Genomic DNA, 20621 nt, shown 5'->3' with positions numbered 1-20621 from the left:
TTATTTTTGGATGCTTTTTAAAAGTTTATTTGGCATAAATTTTTTTTAAATTAGTATTATTTTTAATATTCTTTCATGGTTTTGATGTGCTAATATAAAAAAAATAAAAAATAAATATTTTATTATATTTTTGAATAAAAATCTATTTTAAAAAACACTATACACCACCATCTTAAATACACGATAGGCTTATTCTCAACATCTATATACATGTTATACCGACTCATCAAAGTCCCAGTTTTCAATTCATACAAAATATAAAAAAGAAGGAAAAAATAGTTCACTAAGATTTTTGAGCATCAACTTAATTAATTCTCTGTCTAAAACAATATGTAAAACCTAAGTTCTTATAATCTTAAACAACCTTGTGCTGACTTGATGCAACACGGGTTTCATCGTAGTTTTGAAACCCGGCTTGGCCCGGCCCGGCGAGTCGACCCGGGATCCGGCCGGCCTGGGGTTGCCCAGTGTGACCCGACAAGACCCGATCAAAAACCCGGTTGTAACCCGTTGACTTTTGTTTTTTTACTAAAACGACGTCTTTTTGATTTAAAAAAAAAAATTGACCCGGTCAAAACCCGATGACCTAGTCAAAACCTGAAACCTGGATCTTAAACCAGGCCGAATCTGAAAACTATGGTTTTGATTTTGAAGCATTCAAAGTTTAACGGTACGTCAAACTTAATTTCTCAGACTTGATTGGCAGTTGCACCTAATCTGTGAACGTAAAAAATTTTATGAGTAGAGAGAGATTTAAGAAATTGGTTAAAAAAAACAATAAAAATAAGAGATCTAATCTGAAAAGAGATGCACCTCTACCGTTGATTAAGAAGATGATTGTTGTTTTTTAACTCAAAATAATTAAGGTTATTTATTTAAAAAAGACAATCTAAGATAAAGTGGGTTTGACAAGCATGTCAGATCCAAAACATTTAGATTCAATCATTACTAAGTTCTAAAGCTATATATTTAATCCTAGATGATTTCTTAAAATAAAAGTATTGAATGTATGATAAACCGTCATGTCTCTCTATCTAGAATAATTGTGTGAATCATTCATATTAGTGTAATGATTTTCCTGTACTCATAGGTGTATACAAAATATCTTAAGAGACCTACCATACTTATTATTTCATTAATAATATGTGAGGGATATTTGTTTCTTACTAATATTGTCAAAAGCATAGAACTTTTCAGTCCTTTCCTTCTCTGAAAACAACCAGGTTAAGAGGGTATAAATATCACCTGAACTATCCAAGTAAGGGTTTGAAACTTTTTATCTCTTAAGATAAACTTATATAGATTTCAGAGCATTAATCATCTTAAAACTCAAGAACAATCATCTTTGTTCATTGATTTTAAAGCTCTTTTAAGTTATTTATTGTTTTTCCCATAAATATATTGATTTTGCTATCAGAGAGTCTTTAAGTCCTCTTGATTGGAACTGTTTTTTCATGGACTCAAGCTTTTACCATAAATCTTGAATTCCTTAGTATAAAAAAAAGAAATCCAAGTATCTAAACATATTAATTAATCATTGTCTCAAACACTAAATAACCTATTATTTATACATCTTGGATTTTGGAACATCATCTTCAGGGTGTGTTTGGAAATGTGGTTGCGGTTATTTTTCAAAGTTCTTTTAACTCTGAAATGCATCAAAATAATATTTATTTTTATTTTAAAAAAATCATTTTTGATATCAGCGTAACAAAATGATCTGAAAATACAAAAAAAAATTAAAGTAAAGAAAAAAATAAAATAAAATTCAATTTAAAAAGAAAAAAAAACAAGAGTCTTAGAATGATTAACAGTCTCAGTCTTGTCAAAAGATGAGGCTTGGGAAAATTTCCAGGAGAGGCAGGTGATTCCATAGAAAGTCCTAATTTGCAGCCCATCGCAAAAGAAGTTGCAAATGAAAGTGGGGGCTTACCACTTGCTATTGCAATTGTTGGGAAGGCACCTGGTGACAAGGATTAGTATGCATGGCAGGATGCACTTCAACAACTAAAAAAGTCTAGCATGTCGTTCTTCTCAGAAATACAGGAATTATTCGTTTGTTCTCGAATAGAATTGAGTTTCCTTTTCTTGGAAGTGAAGGAAGCCAAGTCTTGCTTCTTGCTATGTTGCTTATTTCCAGAAGATTTTGACATTCTGAATGAATATATATCTGGTTAGATATGGAATGGGTTTCGAGTTGTTTGATGACATAAATACAGCAGAAGAAGCAAGGTATCGAGTTTATGCTTTAGTTGACAAGCTGATAAGATGCTCTCTCTTGCTGGAAAGCAACAAGAACATGCATATCAAAATGCATGATGTCGTGAGCGATACGGCCATATCTATCTGCATCAATAGGTGAAATTGAACGGAGAGAGTGGCCTAAGAAGAAGAAGACATTCAAAGATTGCGCTGCAATTTCTCTTATGAATTGTGAAATGCATGAATTTCCTGAAGATTTGGTGTATCCAAAACTTAAGCTTCTACAGATCATAAACAATATTCTCCGTTCAAGTGAAATTCCACATAATGTATATGATGACATGATAAGACTTAAAATTTTAGCTTTGGGGAACAAGTGCATCCCATCTAGACCATCATCAGTCCAATTTTTGAAGAACCTTCAAGCTTTGTCAATAGGAAATTGTAGTGCTCCTTTAGGGGATTTTGACATATCTATTATTCTAGCACGGGAGAAGCTCGAAATCCTCAGCCTTGCAGGATCTAAGATTTCAAAGTTGCCAAAATAAATAGGACTTCTAAAGCATCTGAGATTGTGGGACTTGACAAGAAGCCGCTCTCTTAGAAACATTGTAGCTGGTGTCCTATCAAATTTGTACCGTTTAGAAGAGTTGTGTAGGAAAGACAGTTTTGATAGATGGGAGTCTACAGAGGAAGATGAAGGGAAAACCAATTCTAGCCTTGCAGAACTGAAGTCCTTGTCTCATTTGATGGTTTTAGTTATTCGTATACTGGAAGCCAAGCTTTTGTCTAAAGAATTGCACTTCAAGAACTTGAAAAGATTTGATATATCCACAGGCTTCAAAAGTTGTGGTGAAGATCTTCAATTCCCAAACAGTTTGACACTCGAAGCCCATGCAAAATATATTATGGACAACCGATCTATCTGTTGCTGAAAAATCCCGAATTTCTCTACTTGTAATTCCAGAACTTGAAGAATGTGCTATGTGAGTTGGGCAAGGATGGGCTTCCCTAGTTGAAGCTGTTAATAGCTGTTGATTGGAAGGATCTGGAGTATCTCATTGATGTAACAGATTGGACTCCTCATGCTGCATTCCCTCTCTTGGAGTCTCTGACTCTATCATTGTTGCCTAAATTAAAGGAGATATGGCATCGAGGTTGGTTGGTGGACAATCGGAGGAGAAGGTGAGTAGTCTCGCCCTGCTTCCAGGCTTTGGAAACCTAAATTTCTTGAAGTTTTTGTCATGCTGAAAAATGTATTTCCATTTCCAATGTCCATAGCAGGAAGTGTAGTTCAACTCCAAGTCTTAGGGGTAACTTCTTGCAATAAGATGGAAGCCATTTTTGTTTCAAGAAATGAAGGGGAAGATCTCAAAATGGCTGAAATGGTTGTATTCCTAGACTTAAAATATCCCTTCTTGGATCAACCTCCAAGGCTAATTGTTTTTGGCAAAGAAATGGATGCATCTGAGCTTCGTTCTCTTCAAATGAGTGAGAGCATGCAGCAATTGGTAAATGATTTGGTATGTTCATAGATTAATGGATTGAAGTAGTTATTCCTAATGCCTTTCAATTTTACCCATATTATGCATTATAGTATTACAGGCTGCAACAGAATCAGTCCTCCTGTTTAGTGTTCAGATCCACACAAGCCACTGCTAGATACAAATTGAAGCAAGAAAAGGAAAGAGGTTTGTGCTGGTCATTTTCTTAATGGTGAAAATATTACTACTTCTTAGCATGTCAGTCTTACTTCCTAGTCAAGTTGCAGTGGCAGCACAAAGGGTATTCCCAAAGGCTTTCCCATGTTGCATTGCTTCTTGCAGATGAAGTGCTTCAGCTGGAGATTCAAGGCTGGTAGGGTTTTAAAAAAAATAAACCTAACTATGTTTGACAGGGCTGATTTACAGGTTAACCTGCGACCCAATTAACCCGACTGACTTTAAAAAAAAAATGACATCATTAACACACCTAAAAAAATGACATCATTAACACACCCGACTCATGATCTAGACCAAAACAAGTTTAATAACTTTGGTACAAACATGTGTTTAAGCAAAAATGATGGGAAAAAGACTCGAATCTATGTAAATTTCTTGAAGACTTTGTTTCATTTGATTATTCATGTTCACGTGCTATTAAGTTGTTTCATTCTTGCTGTTTCTTTTTGGTCCTGTGGTTATCAATATTTTATTTTCTATAATGAAGCCTACAGTATCCATCTACAAAATGCCACCCGTCCTCAAAGAGCTTGAGAGGCTCCTTGCATCCACAATGAACTGCAGCATTTAGTCAATATCTCAGCCCATGCCAATTGGCATCTCCCATTTGAGTTCATTTGACCAACAATCCTCCATCTTAAGTGATTGCATTGATTTAGCAGGCACACGGGCCATCTAGCAAAAAAGCTGACATGTCGCCATGATCATGTTCGATTTCTTTCAAGCAAAAGGATCTTGAGGCAACTCTTTGGAAATAAAACCCCATCCATTTGGCTCCTCAACTCCGAACACTCTTCTCCGGCTCACCAGCATTTTCGAACGTGTGTACTATGTATGTATACAAACAAGCATATGAGCGTGAGATCACATAACTATACCTAAACATAAAATTCAATATTAGACATAAATTTACAAAGTGTCAGCATATGAACACGACCATTTTCACCAGATGTCCCATAAGAGATCAATTGATCAGAAAGGCTACGAGTATGTGAAGACAACTATGTACTTGCCCCTCCATGACATGCATATGCTGTCAACAATTATACAGGTTCCTAAGTTTTAGACACATTTCTGTGTGAATTACTAATCTCAAAAGAGACAACTTAGGTGGAATAAACCCCCCCATAAAATAAACAAGAGGGAAAACACTAAAAAATGATGCCAGGAGCACCTGATGAATCCCCGAGTGTTATCTGGTTATCAAAATAAGTTCATCCGATTGATCACCATGTCTCACTATTGATGGGTTTATCTCCAAACTAACAGCCTGAATTCCATTTCACAGCATTGATGAATCAGTGGGACTGTGCTTCAAGAAGGATGTTTGTAGCTGTGTTGACATCATTCCTAGCCTGCACAAGTGCCTGTCTAGCTGAGTTCCTATCAAAACCCATAGAAGCCAGAGTAGCAATGGCATCCTCTGATGGCTCGGTGGAAGGAGCCATGGGAGCAGGATAGGTTCTCTGAAACCAAAGAGAGAGATCAGTTGTTATGGATAAATTAAATGCAATAAACAAAGTGATGTTGATGCAATCTAGGCAATTGATTCACACACTAGCAATTTCAGAGGTAAGAATTTATTGTTTCAAGTGCAAGATTCAAGAAAAGAAAAGGGTTGTCTCCTTAAATTTGGGGTCTCGGGCCTCCCAAAAGATCTTCATAGAAAATTGACACTTTAAACTTAGAAATCTTATCTGTTCATAAAATCCAAACTCAGATTCCAACCTCCATGACAACAAAAAAATAGTAAAGGAAATACGAAGAAAGTGATGGTGATAAGGGAGAAGGCAGCAGGGATGGGTGCTATCAAGAAACTTGCCTGCACATGACGGCCAGCATAGGATGGTGCACTTCCTGTTACATTCCTAGAAGTTGCTCCACGCGGACTGCCCGTAGATGGCCAAGAAAGCCGTGAGAAGAATGAAGCTATGAACTCAGGGAACTGTAGCAGATAGTGTAAACAAGTGAAATGAAGTGTTAGTTTAACAGCTTCAAGTCAGCTTTAGCAAAGGGAAATGGGAAGAAGGCAAATAAAATTGACACTGCAAACAGATTGAACATTTGCATTAAATTATTATAAAAAAAAATAGGTGAAGGAAAAAAGGTAGGCAGCAATACTTTCTAAAGCAATATCTTAACTGAACTTGTTTCCTTAAAAAAAGACAGTCATGCAAGTTAAAAAACAGAAACAACTATCTGATAATCAAACAAATGAACAAACATCTTTATTTGTAATTTTGTATAGACAAGAAGCTGAAGCATATCTTGCACTGTGCACACACATGCAAACATCTCATTTCTTCACATTGCTGAACCCCAACAAGTTCCACAGATGATCAAAGATCTGATGGTTCATGATAATCATAATAAAACTTATTTTATTATCATAAATCACCCAAACAGGGTCTGTCCAGGAATTATCAAATGATAAATAGTTCATACATTTGGCGAGATTAAAATCATAATGAAACTTTTTGCTCAAATACAAGCCCCATAATGCACGCAGAAACCTAAAAATACACCACATGACTGCACACCTGAACCAACCTAATCTGCTACTTTATTGCTGTCAAGGAATTTTCTCAATCAAAATTTATAAACATGGTAAAAGAAGCTCTGGTTAAATTATTTTCAAACTCAGAATGTCCTATGAAGAATCTTCTCAACCAATCTTTGTGCATTTACAAATAAGTTTCTGTTGAGTTAATCAGATCTCCATCTAACAATTTCCTACTGAGTTTTCTCAACCAATCTTTGCACATAGAACAAAGAAGCTCCAGTTAAGTTGATCAGATCTCCAACTCTCAATTTCCAATTTGATTTCAATAAAGCAAAGACCTAAAAAGTTAGATACCTCACAATCCACGCTATCATCTTTGGTTGTTGTCATTTACTTGCAGAAAGGAAGAAGTGAAACAAACAAACCTACCTTCGCCTTACGGATGCCAAAGAGGTTCAGACGATACAAGGAACCAGCAAGGATACCACATATCCCAGGCAAAATTGATCTTTTCCATGATGATAAAAGAAGCTGCAGAACCAAAGCTAATATTGGATCTCTGGGATTGGAAAGAGAAACTAAAGGGTAGATGTGGAAGAAAGTAAAAGGAGAATGAAAAAAAAAGCAAATACATCACATGGATGGCACAAGTATTCTCTTTTACCTGAACACCAGCTAGATATATGAAAGACTTGTCAGAAAGGTGGACTCCAACGACTCGAAACCGAGTTGATACTGGAATGTCAAAGTAGAAGGGAACATATGAAGCAAATATAAGACCATAAGGTCCTGATGTCAAAAGGTTGGCTAAGGGATCTGCATAAAAAAAGACACATCAATTATAGGGCACAATAGTAATTCAGCAGAAAGAACATTTTGCTGAAAAATATTACAATCACCTATAAAGAATCGTGCAGTGGATAAATAAATAAACTCTTAATTTTGCTAGGACACTGCTGGTAAAATAAACTTGCACCCTTAAAAAGAGTGTATAAGAAACATTATGTTGAAATTTTTCTTCATATTCAAATGATTATGAATTCTGGTATCTACAAGCTGGAAGATGGCAAAGGTATGCAGGCAGCACTCGTTTGACTACAGCCAATATCATCCAGCAGAGCAGGGGTGATGTGTGTCACCACAACCCATGATTAAAAACCATGTATTTGAACTCCAGCCTCTGGACCCCAGAACTTCCTAGCATGACCTCCGCTGAGGTTCTTTACACGAGAAAAATAAAAAGAGAGAGAACCAATGGGCAATATATATCAATATGTTTCCTAGCAAAAAGAAATCAGCATAGCCGCAATTTTACCCCAATTAGTTTTTAAAGTGGTAAAAGAAATACAAAAACTTCCATATAACTAGGTCATTGATGCCGAAAATAAAAGAAGCAAAACTTATGTCTTTTTGTAGGCAAGGGTATTTTCATAATTTCCATATTTCGCTGATGTGGAAATTTTGTTGTTGTGAAACCCGCAGCAATAATGATGAATATTGCACGAGAGAAAACAAGAAAAACACAGAGTGATTCGGCAATGTGCCTACTACATCCACATGAGCGAGGAGCTTTATTTCACTATATGTCAAATTAGGGTTACATATTGTGTATTTATAGTAGACCCTAGCCACCCTAGGGGTATTATTAATAATTTCCAATAATACCCCTTTACCATACCACGGGGGCGTTGCCCCCACACCCCCAACCTATCAATCATCCCCGGCAATAAAACAGTAATTTACATCCAAATCTGCCTATAAACCACAAACTACAACATTTGTGTAGGTTCTATTTTCTATTTAGTATTATGTTAGTTCTGCAGTAATCAGATTTATTAGGTTTTTCCTATTCTAAATAGATTTCTTATACAGGAAATTAAGTCCTTGGGCTAGGAGGCACTAGCATCTCTATATAAGGTTCTGAAGTCTTTCAGTATTTTAATTACAGTTTAAGAATAAAATTCTAGCAATAGGCCTTTGGATTTGTTAATCAATCTCCCTTAAGTGTAACTCATGAGAACCCTAGGTGTGAAGCTTAGGTTTTTCTATCCTATAGGTGTGACTCCTAGAAACCCTATTAGCATAACTAATAATTTCTACAATTCCCAGCAGAAATCAACATCAACACAGACCTAAACAGCCTCTAAACTCAGATCCAAAACAGCCACCCTAAGCTGTCCTGCATCAGTCATATACTTGAGGATGTCAAATATAACTAGGTACAGAAAATAGATGCTAATCATCAGCTCAGTAGTGGATTTCCAATTAAAAATCCAGCAGTATGTGCTTAAGCAGTTCAGAAGAAGGTTTGGGATGGATAAGCCCTCCCCGAGATGGTCTAGATCGGATGCTGAAAATAAAGGTGGAAAAGAAGAGGAGTAGAGGCTCATCTAATTTATACAATACAAACAGTCCAACAACTTCCATCATTTATGAGGTGAGGCCTCTCCAAGAGAAAAACAGAGCGCACCCACTGGAGGAAGAGGGAGGGGGATAAAGCATTTAGCCTAAACTAAAAACTAATGACCACCACAAAATTGATATTGATTTTCATTAACAGTTTGGGGATATGAAACATTGTTTAAGAGATTGATGAAAAAGCACTATGAGAAATAGCAATGTAATGGACCACGGATACAGGTCATACCTTGAAGGAGTGTGACAGCAAAGACCTCAAAGAGCAAAGAGACTATCACAGAGAACAAAATAAAGACCTGCATAATGTGGGCCGATTTTCAATATTTAAAAGAACACAAAAGGGAGAAGAACAATAAAGAATAAAAGCACACACTAAAATACAATCAGATTAAGTTTCTTTCTGATATCCAATCTTGATTAGCAAATAGAGAACCAAATCATAAGCTAAGCAGCAAAAAAAGAAATAAGAAAAAAAAAACATTAAGATAATATAAAGAAAAAAATTCATACTGTGATTGATCAAAGAAACAGACCTCCACTTAACAAACACGTGTTTCTTAACTGGGTAAATTTTTCATTAAAAAACGGTAACAGGTAACAGCACAGAGAATTATGAAGACATGCAGAATCTCTGAGTGTAGCAATATTTGTAATGTCAATTTGGAAAATTTGTCTCATATCCCAGGCCCCAAAAATTAATGAGCAAATCAGGCTGGAAAAAAACTCACAGAGTACTTGTTGGAACCAATCTGTCTCTCAAAGACCCTGAAGTAGTAAAGAAGATATAGCCCAAACATCATTTCTGGTGTAGATGAAAAGGCAAAAACTGACAAAACTAACTTCCAGAGACGTGGATTCCTGAAAATATCCTGCAATAAGGAAAAATAAATTTCATAAGGTGCATTCCAGTTTTAAATTCAAGGATTACACTACACAAGAAACATCAGAATATAATACTTTGAGGTCAGCAATTCAACAGTCATCTATGTAGTGAAATCATGATGTAACCTATCGTTTAAAATCATGATGTCACAGTGCATTGCTCCAAACAGATGCCTCAGTCTCCCAAGTGTACACAGTCCCTCCCTCCAGAAATAAAAAAAATATCTGCCACAGGCGCCCAGTAAACCCCTACTCAAGTCAATCTTTAACTTCAATACAAGTAATCATCACAAAGGATTTTACAAAATCAAGCTCCTAATCTCACACTACTCCTGAGCTGACTCCTCAGACATTTCATCTGATCGTACTGTCATTTTCAAAAAGTTTCAGCTTGTACAGCCAACCATCTCCAATACAACAACTCCCAAATCAACAACATTCCACAAAGCAAACTGAACCCACGAGATTCCCTGCCCAACTACATGCTCTATCATCCCATTTATCTCTACTTCTACTCTACACTCTCCTTCCCTCGCTTTTCAACGCCCATCAAGCAACCTACTTAGTTCTAGTATTTCCTTCTAAGCAATCCAATTCTAACCTCAAATTCAAGCTCAGAAAGAAATTATCAAAACATGGATAATTAACAACTAAACTAAATATATTAAATTAAAAAAAAAAAAAAGGAAATCCAACAATCTTTTCGAGAAACAAAATAGAATTTCTTATCCTGATTCGATCAATCTACCACTAACGAAAAACCCACAAAAAAACCACGCCAAAAAACAATAGTAAAGCTACCTGATACGATAATCCAAGCTTGTTAGAGCCACCTTTGATCCCCAAGAAAACGCTAAAGATAGCGCTTGCAATAACACATATTCTTGTAACTGGTGCATTGTCTATTTGTCCCCAAACCCCCACACACACAAAAAATCACAAAATTTATAAACAAATCAACATCAACATCAACGAAAATGAAAAAAAAGGGGGTTAATGGGTTTTACGCACTGAAACCAGATGGGCCGCCGTTCATCTTTCTGAGTCAAGGAGGGGGGGACCAAGCCACGACGACGACGACGAGCTTTCTACTAATTTCTAAGTTTTCGTTAGGGTCTAAATTACAAAACTTTTTTGAGTTTGAAGAGGAGAAGGAGGCTGGTGGTAGATGGAAAATTGAGATTTAGAATGAAATGGAAGTGTGCGATTATATTTTTTTATTATCACTATTTTTTTTTTCTTTTCTTTTTTTTTAGAGGATATAAATCTATTGAAATTTTCTTATAAAAATGTATTTTAAAGATTATTTTTTTTTTTTAGTGTTTTTCACTTATTTTTTAGCAATGCAATGATATTTTTTCCCAACTCTGTTATTTAATACCAATTTTAGGAGAAAACAACTACAACTAGTTTACTTATTGCTATACGTTGGATTAAAAAAACATTTAATATACAAGAAAACATATAAGTTTAATATAAATCTATTGAAATTTTCTTATAAAAATGTATTTTAAAGTTTTTTTTTTTTTTTAGTGTTTTTCACTTATTTTTGAGCAATGCAATGATATTTTTTCCCAACTTTGTTATTTAATACCAATTTTAGGAGAAAACCTACGTTGGATTAAAAAAACATTTAATATAGAAGAAAATATATAAGTTGTGAAGAATTTTTTATATTGTTATTAAACTCGTCTAACAAGTAAAATTTAGAAATTCTTAATTCAAGTAAATATTAAATGATGTGGAAGTTTTTTTAATATAATATAGTTAATTTAAAGGATATAAAAACAAAACAAAAAATATAGTACAAAAAAATAACATAAAAAACAAAGAGTAGATGTGTGAGTTTAAAGGCAACTTAGACACTGTTAAAAAATATTTCACTTAAAAAAATTGAAGTTTGCATTTTTTTTTCTTTTTAATATTGAAACAATGATTTATTAGATTGATTCTGGTTGACCCTGGTTAACTCGTTTAATCTATGACCTAGGTTGTAGATTCTAATGGGTTCAATAATATGTTTTTTTAATCATATTATAAAAAAACAAAGATCAATTCAAAATCAACTCGATATTAAAAGATAAAAATAAAAATAAAAATAAAATAAAAATTCATCAAAACCCCAATATTAAAGGATCTTTTTCAAAAAAAATAAAAAACAAGTTAGGTCAGGCATGCAAGCCTAAATTGCCAAGCGTATAAAGGCCTTAAAAAATCCTAAACACGTGGATCTGGTTTAGACAACCTGGATGATTAGTAAAAAATAATTAGATTTTTTTAAAAAAAAACTTGAAGTTGACAAAAAAAAATTTAAATCTAGATGATAATGTATCAGATCGATTTTGATCAACTTAAGTTAACTCGTCAAATCCATGACTTGGAATGTGGACTCCAATAAATTTAATAATACTTTTTATTTTAATTATATAATAAAAAAGACTAATTCAAAATCAATATAATATTAAAAAATAAAATTGAAACAAGAAACAATAAAAAAAATCAATAAAAACTCATCATTTAAGGTTTTTTTATATAAAAAAAAACTAGGCCAAGACCTTAAAAAAAAACATTCCTATTTTTTTCTCTTTTATAAGCCCTTTATTCAAAAAAAAAAAAGTCATCTACAATGACCTACTCAGAATCTAGCCATCATTGTGGTGGTAAAAAAATCGTAAGGCAGGGCTTTTGGGTTTAATCCATTTTCAAACCATTGTCACCCCAAATATATCTAATAAACACCATAAAAATCTTCTTGAACTACCTATTAACCTTAAAATACCCCCAAATTCTCCCAAAAAAATCAATATCAATTGAACCAAAAAAATCAAAACGGAACTTGATCTTTTTTTTTTCTGACATGTTTATAGGAAAAACTGTAATATCCCATATCGGCGGGTGAGGGAGTGATAGCTGGCCTTATTAAGAGTGTTGGTTGCTAACTTGTCATACGCGTTTTGGGGCGTCAGGCTCAGAAGTGAACTCGCGTCACCAGGAACAAAATCGTGAGGGCAGTAAGGCCCAAAGCAGACAATATATGGCAAGTTGGGCCGGGCTGTTACAAAAACCAACTACCATCAAACTTTCCTTGTTGAATAAACTTTTTGATCAAAATAAAAATTATCGTGAATTTAGAGCAAGCCATGTATTTTCTCATGTTTCAATTTGGAGCTTAATTTCATATAATTAGACTATAAAAAAAGGCAATTGAAAGGGGAAAAAAAGTTGGAGCGGATGTCAGGTCGCTTACTGTGCCCAACTTAGAATTCATCCACTATCGTGATGGTTGCAAAATCATGAGATAAGGTTTTTTGGGTTGAAAATTCATTTTTCAACCCATTTTTATATATTAAAAAAAAACAAACACACACACACCTAATAAATACCACAAAAGTTTTCCTAAACTACCTACTAGCCTCAAAATACCCTAAAATTACCCAAAAAAATCAAAATCAATCGAACCAAAAAAATCAAAATGGAACTCGATCCTTTTTTTAAACATGTTTACGAGAAAAAACCTATCACCATCAAATTCTCCTCATTGAATGGAACTCGTTGACACCAAGTTTGACCATTTGTGTTGTTGATATTGCAACAACCAGCTATTTTCTCTCCCTTTCGCTATTTTTCAGCAACTCTTTTTTGCCTCTCTCTAACTCAAGAATTGAAAAATAAACAAAATAAACTTTTAAACTTGAATAAAAATTATCATGAATTTTAGGTGAGCCATGTATTTTCTCCTTGTTTTAATTTGAAGCTTAATTTCATATATTTAGACCATAAAAGATGCAATTGAAAGAAACTTTTTTTAAAAAAATCAAAAACTTAAAAAAAACACAAAAAAAAATTTTGTTTTCATGCATACAACCAAATTCTAAAATTTTTTCATGTATATTTTCAAAAAAAGATAAAATCACATTTTTATCATATTTGTTAAAAAATGTAAAAATAGATATTGTAACCAGTTTTTTATTATTCATTAGGGTTTAGTTAAAATACAAAAAACTATAACAATTATTTTATTCGAAACGTTAGGAATTAGTTATATTTAGAAAATAAATGTGATACTAAAATTTAGACCTTAGAACGGTTAGGATTTCACATAATAAGGTAGAGACTCTCTCACGAAGAAAGATCCGCCTTAAACCTTAGAAAAAGACCAATGAATAGAAACACAACCTAGAAAAATAATCAAACAATAATGTAGCTTACCTTAGATGGAGTGCAGTGGAAGTGGTGCGTCTTTTTTTTGCACAACCAGTCCGTTACTCACTCTCGCATACCATAGGTTTTCTCATAACTATACTACTATGTAACGAGTTCTGAACTCATAATTATAATTTTCTGATTACCCTCAAACTCTATTTTCAACACACCTTTCAGGAGGCAGACCCGCTATTCTCGACGTCGCACCACGCCTCGACATTTGGCACTAATTTAATGTAATTATCAGAGTCATAAGAAGCATAATCTAAAATATATTACATAAAAGCATAGTTTTAAAACTTGAATTGTAGCAAGACATGGGTTACATGTTAGGAGATTTGACCGGGTTTTACCCGGGTCATGTTCTTCCCTCATTTTTCTTCAACCCATACTGATTTGGGTCCTAGGTCTGAGTCGCCAAGTCAGCTGGTTTTATAACGGTGCATGAAAGTTGAAAATTGCTGTGCTTTCAAAATGAACTAACTACTGAAGACTCAGAAATGTATCAACTGAGAACAGAAAACTGATCATATTTTCCCTGCACAAGACTCATTAGTGATGTGTATATATATATTCCTTACAAAATTATTATACACATTTATGGCTACACTATTCTTAGACCGTGGCAAGCTTCGCAAAAACTCCGAAGCCGAACGTTCAACTTTCTAGGAGCATTTCTATGACTTTGAACTCTCTAAATCATACACCAAGAGAGTAAAAAAGAAGGGAGCTATGTACACGGGGATGTTGTGAGAGTGGAAGGGAAAGGGTCCATAAAAACCATACTAATCGACGATTTGGTTCGGCCATAGCTGCTTCCATTTTGAGATTTCTTCAGCCTTGCAAAGCTTTCTAATTCCTCCATAAAAACCATCAGCTTCGTTTCCTACTTCCCTGTGGTCCTTCCTGTTTATTATCGTCTGTCTCCATCGAGATCCAGGAGTGTATTGCCTGAACTCCAACACTACTGTATCTGTTAGCAAGATTTCATGTTAGCAAATAAAGCAAGTGCTGCAACATGATATGTGTGCCTAAAGTAAAAGATGCTGTGCACACATGAATGGCATCAACATGTAAAGAAACCAAAATATTCAGATTCACATGCACCCTGCGATGGGGTTCATTAAACTAGGTACACAGCAAGATGTCAGCGTGATGTGCCTCGCTCTTGCTTTCTGAGCAGCAATTTGTTCAGTGAGCCAGAACTAACTATAAGCTAGACACAATTATGACAACTAACCAGGGCTGTAGTAGTGCCATCATACTTAATTATGTCTTTAAATTTGCATCCTCTGCTTCCAACAAGATCTATGACTAAGTGAGTCCTTGGATTAATTGATAATGCTGACAAGTTTTATTCCACTTGAAAGGTCTGTTTTATGTGTTGATGTTGTCTGCAAATCAAAGACCAGCTGTTTTTGTTTGCTATGCTCGTTGGTTCTGCAGCATATTTTGGATTGCGTAATTCGATCTACGATATGTCATTGTTGAATTGGCTTCTTGAATTCATCAAGAAAAGATGCTGGATAGAGATTGATGGGTGAAGGGGTGAGCCATTAAAGTTAATGAAGAAAGTGGGGAATCGATAATGCATCATGCACATGTTTTGTCGCTCACTTTGGAAGAAAAGTTAACATTTTAGAAGTGGCCTAACTGGTGTTGAGCTAGCCTGAACCATTCAAGCTCACTTGCCAGACAAAGTTGAGTAATGACAGGACAAGTTCCCAACATAGCGAGAATAAGAAAGATATTTAATTCTTAAAGCATTTGTTCTTTATTAAACAGGACGAAAGCAACAAAAAAAAAAGTACGTAGACATAGTAGTTTCTCACGCTCCAGGCTAGTTCTGTCACTTAAAAAATGATAAGAGTAGGTTTTTCCATGTCAGAGGGGGGGAAAAAGATTGATAAAAGGATAATTTTGCAGTCTGTGGTGAGTTACTCACCGTTGTGTCGACAACGGCATCGATTCTCATTCCCATCACATAATTCCTGATGCCCCACAACAGCATACCACCAACCTGCTCATTTAGCAAAAGATCATTTCAATGATATCCACAAACACAGGATTTCATGACCAAAACATGAAGACAGAAACTCAGATGCAGAAACTACAAGTAGAAAATTTTGCAGATATTCCAAAAATCTCAAAAAGGGGTTGAAACATGGTTCTAGAAAAATAATGTAGAAGGTAGAAACTCGATCGATCGATTCCGAAGGCGGTAAATTTTAGGATTGAGAGCATACCATAAGGGAATTCTTTGCTTCTCCTCCATTGGATCTCGATGTGATCACCGGGTTTCAAGTCATTCAAACAATCAGAAGTATGAAGAACATGTGCAGGAGTATCAACTGGTGGTGCTCTTAGCCTTTCCCAGTGTATGCTTTGCTCTATTGTTTGCCGCGCAAAAGGAGAATACCTGCAATTAAAAAATACACTATGATTTCAGCACAGGGCCCTGTCTTGCAGATGATCTGATCAAGTAGGAATGAACAATTTCAGCATAGATTACTTCTCTTCTGGAACTAAGATTTTTCCAGCTATATTAACAGCTATAATTCAATGTGTAGGAAAAGGTTTGGCACAGGTTAAAATCTCCAAATGCTGATTTAAGGCTCATTACAACAGATACAACGTTTCAGATTCCGAGTTCTCTCTTTCCATACCTTGCCTGAAAGGTGTCTGTCTTGGAATCATAGCTGAGTTGTGCATCATAACATGACAGCATAAATCCAACATGTCCGTTCTGAAACCAGACATGAACAAAATCTCATTGGATTTGCCAAAAACAAAATTAATTAAGAGAAATTGATATCAGGAATTTGAAGATGCAAAATTGATACCAAGAATAGGTCTTTTGCAACCCTTACCTCACGGTTATAAACCTGAGCTGGAAACCAAAACTTGCCACTTTCAAGAGAGAGATACAAAGCCATGATTGAATCAACTGGTAAACAAGTTGTTGGCTTACTTCTACTTTCACACTTGGGTTTAAACCAACAAAAAGGCCACATACTAATAAGAGATCCCATGAAACCCTTTTGATTTCTTTTATCTAAAAGGCTCGGCCTCTTACTTGAGGCTATATGCCATTGCCATTCCTTATAAGCAGACTCACCAATCACTCTACCCCATTTCTGCTTCAAGTGTTTCTCCCATAAGTGATCACTTCTACACCTATCCCTTAAAGAGCTACAAACTCCAGCCATGCTGCACAATCCAGCAGGTGAAAGCCTCTCGAGGATGCGTTCCAAAGCCAACTCAGGCAAATCCAGAAGAGAAGGCTCCTCCTCCTCCTCCTCCTCCACAATCTCTTGAACTCTTGAACCAAGATTCACCTTCTTCCGTGGCATTTTCATAGGAACTTGAAACAAACTAACAACAAACCTTCCTTTATTGAACCATGAAACAAGAAAACTAGAAAACTCCCCCCAAAACCGAGGTCCCAACGACAACATCCTCCCCTCACTCCTCATTGGAGAAAATAAACGAAAAGCAAGAAATCAATTAGCAAAGCATTGAATGTGAGGAAATTATCAAATGGGGGTGGTTCAAAACTTGTTCTCCTACCATGTAAATTGACAATCTATGATAGCTAGGAGAAGCCAAAGGCTAATAACCATAGAAGAGTAGTGATATAAATACACAAGCAAAGTGAAATCGACCAATAGACTTTAGATTTAAGAAAGGGTGGCCATAGCTTGGTAAAATCGAGGCAAATATTAAAATAAAGGAGCGAATTTAAGATAACACAACCGACAGTGCTTTGATTGTTGGCAGTTACAAGTTATAACACCACTACGGATAAAATAACAGCCAGCAGAGGTTGCTTTGCTTCTTAAACATGCTATGTTTTGGCATCTACATACAGTGAATTCCTATTTATGGGACCCTACGCCTATGTGTGTTCCAAGGCCTCTTGCTTGACTTCCCTACATTTCTGTAGTTCAAAAGAAAAATTACAGTCAACCCCTGCATCATCTCTCTCTTCTCTTGGACTCCATTTGTCATTGTGCTATAGTATTGTTGGAGATGCTTTTAGTTTAAAAATAGTTTAAAAGTTGATTGATTTTTATATGTTTTTCATATTAAACTATGATAAAATTCAAATTCAAGAAAAAGTTATGATTTTTAATTTTTTTCCGATAAAAACTACACTTTTCGTTTGTCAAAACTTCACAGCTTAGGTTTGCTTATCCAATTATTGAGAAGAGAAAGAAAGGAACATCAACAAAAGTAGGGAAAACTCCATGATTGATGAAGATTAGGATGAACTTGAAGTGGGTCCTTTTTAGTTCAATCAAACTTTTATCTCACAACAGCAAAGGGAAAGAAAGAAACTTCTCGAAATTGGGTCGTAAATACATGTGTGGTAACACATTATCATCCAAGTTTTAAAGTAAGACTCGGATCGAATCAAGCTCGTCAGTCCTGACATGGTCTTACATCTATTTTTATGGCCAGTATGTTAGGAAACACAGTATAAACTATATTTTTAAAAAAAAAATTATTAAAAAAATTTTATTTTTTAGATTATTTTGATATACTAATTTTTAAAAAATAAAAAAATATATTGTTTTAATATATTTTTAAATAAAAAATATTTTCCCTGCAACCCCAATCACAAACTCAAACAACAAGACATTATAATTATCATGATTTGTCACTGTATAATAAAAGCCAACAAGAACCTTAACCTAACTCCCACCAAACACACAACAGCCACACCAGATCGTGCAGACCACGTAAATTTCTATGACAGGATTCATGAAATCGTGTCCTAATTAAAGAACGAGAAGGTGACAGTATATATACATGTATATGCTACTACAAAGTCTACAACATTACTTTGTTGAGGTGCAAAAAAAAATCTTCTAGGTTTTGAGGATATTATTAATTCACCTATAACTCTTAAAATGTTTGGAGTACGGTAGCTTCTATTTTTTAATATATTTTATTTAAAAAATATTAAATTGACATATTAAAAATAAAATAAAATAATTTTAAAAAAATATTTTGATTTTTTTAAAAGTAAAAAAAATACTTAAAAAGCATTATGATCTTGATTATTTTTATTACGAAGCTAATTATCTAAAAAGGTTGGGTTATATATTTGTTAATTCAATCCACAAAGATTTGAGAGGTTTGATGACAACCATCAATACAATTCCCATTTTGCATATTTTTACGTAGTTTATTTAAAATTAATGTCCACGGAGATTATTAGACTAATTTCTTTATTTTCTTAAAAAGGATATATCTTGCATAGGCTATAATTATCTTAATTAGTACTTGTTGATTATGATTTATATAGAAAATGGAGCCACAAAATAATCTATCTGTCGAATTCACTCTCAGAAAGAATGCATAATTATCCTTTGAATGAGAGGCCAAGGCAGGTAAGAGAGATAGGGATATTCTTGCAGAGTTTTCAAGTGAGATTTGAAGATTTTGGTGATCTTCCATTACTGGTTGTTGAGCTAATTAATGACAACCTTTGATATTTTGTTTCATGAGACTGACCATTCGGTTCCTTAAATGTAAGGGACCACTCCTCTTATCCTATGTGTACTAGGTTAGGAAATTAATCCGAAGATTTTGCACCACAAAATAGATATGCCCTTAGCTACTAAACCTGTCTCAGGGTTGACTGGTTCAAGGTCTTAGATGACGGATCAAGCATGTTGACTTTACATAAAGTATAATTCATGGAACGGCAATGTTATCTAAAAAAGTATTTAAAAAAATTAACCGAGTCAAACACGGGTTAACTCAACTTTTTGATCAAGTGGAGTAACTTCTATTTTTTTTATAAATCTAATCCATACTAGATTTTGAGTCGACCCGCCGATCTTCCAGGTTTTATAAAAGTACGCACTATTGGTGTATTGGTTTTGTCCCGTTTTCTTGAAAGAAGAAGGGATAGAAGGATATGTATAATATATAGTTTGCATGAATTAAGGGATAGTGGGGGGTCTTTAATGGAAAATTGGTCAATGAGAAGAATCATTTTGATTTGGATGCTCCCTCCAAATCTTGGATTCACAAGTAAACCATGAACTCAAGTAGACCACCATCTTAAGCATAAGAAACCCAACATTACAAGGTTTAGAATTAGTGTGATGTCAACATTACAAAATGGAATCCAGAAAGAAGGATAAAGAAATGGAAAAGGAAGGGAAGGGGGGGCTAAAAATATGGCTCCTTTTGAAGGCAGCTGAGTGGAGCTTTTCCATCAATCAATGAAAGATGCGCTAGCTACATTGCAAGCAAATGAAGGTTGGGTTTTAGGATCATGTGGGGCCTCAAACTTTCTGCATCATCATCATCATTTTAATTGAGATTCCATGTATCTGCATATTGCGATCATGATTTTGATGCTTTTTTATTATTTTATTAGCTCCAATCTTCAACTCCAAATTTCCTTGTTTAGAAAATTAGGCTTTAATCTTTTTTTTAGATGTAATGAGTTTGGAGAGTGCGGAGGTGATTTTTAAGAGTGTGTTTAGAATATTAAAATTTATTTTTTTTCAGTGATTTTGATATACTGATGTTAAAAATTAAAACAAAAATTATTTTAAAATATTTTCAACACAAATAATATAATAAGAACATATATATTATTAGGTTCGAATCCTATAATTGTATAGGAAAAAAGAATTTTTTTAATGAAGACATGTATCCCATCTTAA

The 20621-nt window shown here is 34.5% G+C and overlaps 2 protein-coding genes across 3 annotated transcripts; both read right to left on the bottom strand.

Moving 5' to 3' along the window:
• Positions 1-4796: 4796 nt before the first annotated feature.
• Positions 4797-10925, bottom strand: LOC7496084 (rhomboid-like protein 20). Its single transcript, XM_024602483.2, has 8 exons — positions 10738-10925; positions 10528-10628; positions 9573-9713; positions 9074-9140; positions 7091-7242; positions 6856-6957; positions 5746-5868; positions 4797-5389 (listed from the first exon to the last, which is right to left on the bottom strand). The coding sequence occupies exons 1-8, from the start codon at positions 10760-10762 to the stop codon at positions 5222-5224; spliced, it is 879 nt and encodes a 292-aa protein (XP_024458251.1). The 5' UTR covers positions 10763-10925; the 3' UTR covers positions 4797-5221.
• Positions 10926-14430: 3505 nt separating this feature from the next.
• Positions 14431-17901, bottom strand: LOC7496083 (F-box protein At2g26850). 2 transcript variants are annotated; one of them, XM_002307944.4, is made up of 5 exons: positions 16800-17894; positions 16596-16675; positions 16176-16348; positions 15875-15949; positions 14431-14902 (listed from the first exon to the last, which is right to left on the bottom strand). In XM_002307944.4, exons 1-5 carry the CDS (start codon positions 17403-17405, stop codon positions 14715-14717), a joined length of 1122 nt encoding a protein of 373 aa, XP_002307980.2. In that variant the 5' UTR covers positions 17406-17894; the 3' UTR covers positions 14431-14714. The 2 variants fall into 2 exon arrangements, with proteins under 2 accessions (XP_002307980.2, XP_024460415.1); XM_024604647.2 differs by lacking the exon at positions 14431-14902 and adding an exon at positions 15680-15781 and having other exon boundaries at positions 16800-17901.
• Positions 17902-20621: the final 2720 nt, after the last annotated feature.

This window comes from Populus trichocarpa, chromosome 6 (genome assembly GCF_000002775.5).
Source record: "Populus trichocarpa isolate Nisqually-1 chromosome 6, P.trichocarpa_v4.1, whole genome shotgun sequence".
Lineage (NCBI taxonomy): Eukaryota > Viridiplantae > Streptophyta > Magnoliopsida > Malpighiales > Salicaceae > Populus > Populus trichocarpa.
Note: the sequence above shows the minus strand (reverse complement) of the source record. Positions and strands in the feature narration are given on the sequence as shown.